We start from the raw sequence: 6,422 nt of genomic DNA on the forward strand, positions 1-6,422 counted from the left end.
TTCCTTGTAGAAGGAGGCAATAAGGCCATCAAGTCAACAAGCTTTAGCCCCAGGTAAAACCCCAATACCCTGAACAATTTCTTCCACCGTAAATGGTTCGTTAAGGAGAAGGCAACGACCCTTCTCTAGCCACATCAGTCGTATCGAGTCCAGGTAGGAAGTTAAGTCAGGGGGGAGGAAAGTTGGACTCAGTAGTGCAGGTCAGCATAGATCGAGGTGATTGTTCATTAGTTCGACTACGTAGTCACTTACCCAGGGCTTGCGCAGTAGTCATGCCAGTGTCTTGCCCACCCTATCACCCTCCCTGTACCGCCAGACGCGGGCCTTTCTCCCCAGATAATGTTTCCCAAGTTGCGGCCACTTCACTAGTGTGCTACGAATAGATGCAATGACTCGAAATACTGCAGTTCTAAAGCGCAAATCTCTGCCTCCAGCCGGGTAAATTCCCTGCGTAACTTTTTCAGCACCTGGCCTGTTTGGCAGTGCAAACCCCGAGGATGAACACCTTGAAGGCCTCCCACAGGGTAGACAGAAAAGTGACTGACTGCATGTTATGTTAGAAATATTGTTTGATGGCTGCCTGAACCTTGCTCCGGAACACCTGGTCTCATAAAGCCCTGGGGGAGGGCCTCCAAGAAAACGCATACAGTAGTTTCAGGCAAGTGAAGCTGCAGTAGAACCAGGGCGTGATTGGAAAGTGCGCGCTGGAGATGATGAACATCCGTGGTCCAGGAAACAACATCTCTGGTGGCCAGCCAGAAGTCCATTCTGGACCAAGTGTTGTGTGTGCAAGTTCCCTTGAAGCTGTGAATGTGGGGGGCACGGCAGATGCCTATAAGACTATTGTCAGTAATAATGGCACGCAGTTGTGCAACGGCTTGCAGGTGTGGGTGGCGCGTCTCGCGGTATCTATGGGCGCTGGCATCCAATACTACATTAAAGTCACTGTCCCAGAGCACCGCCCCCAGGCCCAACATCCCCACCAGACACCAGTCCTCTTCGTAAAAGAGGGGGAAATTAGTGTTGGGTCTGTAGATTTATACCAATGTCAAGGGGTGTCCCCATAGGATTCCTGCCAGAATAATGTAACGCCCCTGTGGTTGGCAAAGCTTGTGGCGCGTACACCAGTGAAGTCCTCTACAGAGCACCACCGCAACCCCTGCGCATTATTTAAGTACCAGGCTACATGCTTCTCCCCATTCGAGCACGCTCTTAGGCGCATCTACGTCGTGTCCGTCAGGCGTTACTCCTGCAGCAGGCAAATGTATTTTTTGTGGCACTGTAAAGAGGCAAAGACGTGTCGCGCCTTCCGTTTGTCATTCATGCCCCTAATGTTCCAATTGAAACATTTAACTGGCTCTATTGAAAAACAGAGAGGTAAGTGGGGGATGTCAATAGATTATCAGGCGTGTGCAGTATGGCAGGAACCGATCTCACAGCTTAAAGGCTAAACAGGGGAGAAAACCAGCAAAAAGCATACTTCAGAAGCATTGCCACAATCAATAACCCACCACCCAATTTGGTCCCCCAAATGGGCCGAACAAGACTACCCCACCCACCCAGGCAACTCCCCGAAGGAGATCGTGGAATACATAAAGGGACTCATCTCAGTGTGGCGGTAAAATGGCCCAACGCCCTCCTAGCACACTTTGCACTGGGAGGCTGGAAGGGATAGTCAGGACGGCGGGGGGCAAGATGCATCTCTGCAGGCAAATTGGGTCGCCAATCCCATGCCATCCACAGGTGGACACAAAGGGCTAGTTTATCTACAAAAAGTCTTGTCTGGCAGGCTGGATGGGCCAGAGTGAAGTCTGGAAAGAAAGAGATCTCGGTGTGCAGGTATTAGAGAGGGCGGCATACCTGAGCCAGGCGGAGCGTAGTATCTTTGTCACTTTAATCTAAGAGCCTTGCTATGATCGGACGGACCCCCCCGTAAGTAGTCACTGGCCCAGTGATCTACGTGCCCTCTCGATAGTGAGCAAGAGGAAGACAGCCTTTCCTGAAAGGTTTAGGCCACTGATTAGGGTATTGGCGGTTGAAAGAAAGTTGCATTTTGAACTATGGGCTCATTTGCAGAACAGTAGAGTGGGTAATGGTGCATACATGTAACATAAATTATTAGGAATGACAAAAGATTAGTTTTTAATGGTAAATTGTATTCTTTGGTAATGCCAACAAAGGACAGGTTGTACCCAAATATAGAATTGGGAGGTTGCTCTCATGCATAAAGTACTGTTACGCCAAAGTCAACAGATTGCTACCTAGTTGAGCAACAGTGCTGACGACTAGGACAAAGGTAGCGACTATGGCCCTGTTTGGGGGGAAGGGGGGTTCTGCTTAAAAAGATCTGGAATGCAACTACTTGGAGAACTATACCTATGAATACTCCCTACATATAAGATGAACTGGTTGTGTGTCCACACGAGAGCCAAGACACTAATGGGCTAAGCAGTCATGTGAACCCCAGAAGATGAACGAGACATCTTCTTACACACACAATAAAAACACTGCCTTGTACTCTGTTAAAAATATGAAAGATCGATGTATTGGTGAAAAAACCCTCCTCTGTAACACTTGTCACACACACATTGATATCTTTCATTGATTCACATCTAATCTACTCTGCCCCTCATCGATTTCAAGGTACATTTCCTACTATGTGTAATATAAAAATGCTACAGTAGGCAGAGCTTGCAAATTCCGCTTCAGTTATTGGATGCAGGAAAATAGCACTAAAGGCTGCTTGAATAAACTATTTGACCTATCAGTCTCATTGATGTCCCCCAAAAAATATTTGCGCGACTTATTTTAGATCGCCTGCAAGAGTGGATCAATGAGAATAATATTTTGTCACCCTATCAGGCTGGTTTTAGGAGTAAAACATCCACCACGGATCAGCTATTCCGCCTAGCTATGCTATACTGGAAGACCGTCACTATAGAGGGTGGCAGCCTCTATATGGTGTTCGTTGATCTCCGTTCAGCATTTGACACCGTGCCTAGGGGGAAATTGTGGGCTGTTCTTCGGGACCTGGGAGTACCTAATACTCTGTTGAACATATTAGTGAGATTGCATACACAGAATTTTGCGCAGGTCAGGTGTGCGAGGGGAGGAGTTTTGTCCGCAAGGTTCCCGGTAGACAAGGGAGTTAGGCAAGGGTGTGTCCTTGCCCCCACCTTGTTCTGCCTGTACGTGAATGGGTTGATCTCTCGCCTGGATGCAGTCCTAAACAACGATGCACCCAGGCTGGCAGGTAAGAAAATCGCGGCAATAATGTTCGCCGACGATACTCTCTTATTAGCTAAGTCACCCATGGGGATACAGCGCACATTGGTTGGGTTTCATGAATTCTGTATTGATCATGGTCTACAAATCAACGTAGACAAAACTAAATTCATGATTTTTAATCCCCCACGACGCACCAGACCCCCTCCTATATTGGACACAGTTTCGCTTGAGAGAGTGCAGACCTTTCAATATCTAGGTGTCACGCTGAGCGAAAACCTCTCCTGGGTGCCTCATCTCTTAAAATCCCAGCTTAAACTGACTCAAACAGCGGGTGGAATTTTGAAAATGAACGATGCCTCATCATATAGGCCCATAAGCCCAGGTTTAGAAATTTATAAAACCAGGGCAAGATCAGCGGCCCTGTATGGGGGGGAACTATGGGGGTATGTTGTGAGTCCCGAATTAACTAAAGCGGAGAATAGATTCTTGAGGCAGCTGCTAATGCTCCCGCAGAGTACCCCCCTTATTCCTCTTCGGCTTGACCTGGGCCTTCTCCCAATCCAGGAGGAACTGTCTCTTAAACCCCTCAGATTCTGGAGGAGATTATGGCTAACCCCTGAACTCACACAATATAGAACTGAACTGCAGGAAGTATTAAATCTGAGCAAAGCTGTGCACATCCCCTGGCTCTCCTATGTCAAACAGGAATTAACGTTAATGGGTCTTGTGGATTTGTGGCATCAGCCAGCGATTGTCTGCAGTGAGATCTCAGGAAAACAGCTTACCCAGTCACATAGAGCTAGATGCACCAGTGCATGGCTGCATAACTCACGTATCGGTCCTATGGTAAATTCATTTTTAGAGTTTAAATCTGTATACTCCTTTGAGGACTATTTAAATGTAATTTATCCTGTACTGGCCAGAAAGTTATACATCCAATGGAGGTTTGGCTGCCTCCCCCTTGCATGCTTCACAAACAAGTGGTCTAGCTCCGGGGTTTCCAAATGCCCTGGCTGTAGTACGGATTTAGAGAATGAATGCCACATCCTTTTCTTCTGTCCCATGTACAGCAGAGCCCGGAAGCATTGGATTATACCTGTATGTAGGAACCTGGGTTTTCGTAAATATGCAGATGCACTTAGAGTCTTTAAATCTAATACAGCAGCTTACATTGTGTTTGCACTTTCTAAGTATCTCCATGCATTCTGGATAAAAAGGAGTTTTTTAATTCGAAACAGTGCCTAGACTAATCTGGGGTGTTAGCTGTAAAAAAAATTCTTTTTCTTTTTTAACTGATGATGCTCTTATTGTGTATTTTATTGTATTGTGTTTTAACTGCTACTTTTATGGCCGAAATAGGTCGAAATAAAGTATTATTGAATTGAATTGAAAGTGTTTCAAAGGATTTTCTGTCTCCAAGGAAAACAATAAAAGTCATGTGAAACTGAATACTGAAGAATTAAAGCTGTACGAAAATAGCTTTTTTTGTTTGTCAATCTTACATGCAAGATGCAGTGAGCTTTCCACAGGTCATGTCCTCTATGTATGATGTTTCACTTTTCCCTATTGACTGTAGCCTGTACATAAAATGCATCTATCTTCTCTGTTGGTCCTAGGTTGGATACAACATACTGGCAGTCATAGCCGCACTCTGAGTGTGTAGATGCAGCTGCCATCTTTGAAGAAAGCTTGCCCAGAAAGAGAGAATGCAGCATTGAGTGAACAGTCTGTAACCTTTCTTTTCTTTTCTGTTCTAGGAGGAGCTGGAGTTTTGTGAGCGTCTTTTCCGGGTTTGTTTCCAGAACCAAACAGATGACCAGAGCATGGACCGGTGACAGGTTGAATCCTATTGCTTTCTAGCAAGTACAGCAAGACCAGCCTTATCAATTGGATCTAGTAGCTCAAGTTGCCAATCATACCACATTGGCTGATGGGATGTTCAGTTGCGGGTTCTACAAGTGACGCCATTGAACCAATGCGAGGGAGTCCCTACCAACAAGTGAATTGTATTATGGACCTTCTGCAATACTTGGTGCCAATTATAGTCCTGTTCCCTCAGTAACAAACCGGATGGATGTTGTGAAAGTTAGATAATCACATTGCTGATCTTATTTCCCAAGATGCAACTCTCCCGCCTCCTTAATTCCCTTAATGGGGTTTACATCTGCTAAATTAGGATTTCTGTTGCTCTGAGTGATTTGGGAACGATCATGCCTGAAGATAGGAATTACCGTGCATTTTTATCCTGACTTGTCCTACTGTATGAGGTAGAACCACAAAATCCTACTCAAAACATATCCTTCAGAAGAAAGAAGGTGGTGCCACTTGCTGCAAACTGAGCATCCCAGGCCAGTCACTTCATCTACGTATCCCAGATTTCTGTGACACTGCTCCACCCAACTGGACTTGTAAAAATGTGCACTCTCCCTCAAACATATTTATTTACTAATTTCTCAGAACATGCACGCCCCCGATATTATTGTTAATGTTTATTTCAGCTTCAGAAATCGCACGTTGTCATCAGTGCATGAGTGTATAGTTTATTTACCAGCTTAGGCACTGCTCATGTTTTATCATTCATAATTTGCAGTAATTTAAACATTTTGCAGCCGTAGTGTGATCCGAGCTGTATATTTGTCCAAGGAAACCCACATAGCAATGTTTCAAGTCTTTATGCTGCATTTTCTTTGTAGTAGCTTGACTCACTTTCCAGACAGTCAGCAACTTGATGGGTCAGACTTAATTAGTAGGCGGATAATGGTCTCCTTGTGTATGTTAAATATGAATTTCCAGTTTAATGAAGCAAGGAGAAGGAGTAAAAACCCACGTCTGGAAATAATGACAAAGTAAACGGATTGTCTGAAGATTTCACGCAGCACTGTGTAGTTGTTTTCTAATAAAGGGTCATACCTTGTAATCCATTTGATTGTCTGTTTTTTGTTCAGGGGATACTTTTTAGCCTGCATAATGGTCTCCTCCCATAGAAGAATAGAGATAATTGAGCATTACTAGTAATGTGTAAGTTCTTATACTGCACCATAGGCCAAGGTTTTTGTGTAAATTGTGTGTAGACTTGTAAAACGTATCAAGGTTGTGGGAAAAGTAGCTGGAGCCCTCCGTTTATCTACAGAAAGACAAATCTGTGTTCTACGTCACTCCATTGGCTGTGTTTTTGTAGATATATTCTACAGCAG

General features: G+C 44.9%; 1 protein-coding gene across 2 annotated transcripts in view; it reads left to right on the plus strand.

Moving 5' to 3' along the window:
* The window catches only part of HSPBP1 (HSPA (Hsp70) binding protein 1), a 282,294-nt gene extending 276,145 nt beyond the window's left edge, over positions 1-6,149 (plus strand). For both annotated transcript variants that reach the window (XM_085616381.1, XM_085616380.1), the window contains one exon: positions 4,986-6,149. In XM_085616381.1, coding sequence (XP_085472507.1) covers positions 4,986-5,063 — 78 coding nt within the window. In that variant the 3' untranslated portion in view covers positions 5,064-6,149. The remainder of the gene's footprint in view (positions 1-4,985) is intronic.
* The last annotated feature ends 273 nt before the right edge of the window (positions 6,150-6,422 follow it).

Source organism: Triturus cristatus, chromosome 7, assembly GCF_964204655.1.
Source record: "Triturus cristatus chromosome 7, aTriCri1.1, whole genome shotgun sequence".
Lineage (NCBI taxonomy): Eukaryota > Metazoa > Chordata > Amphibia > Caudata > Salamandridae > Triturus > Triturus cristatus.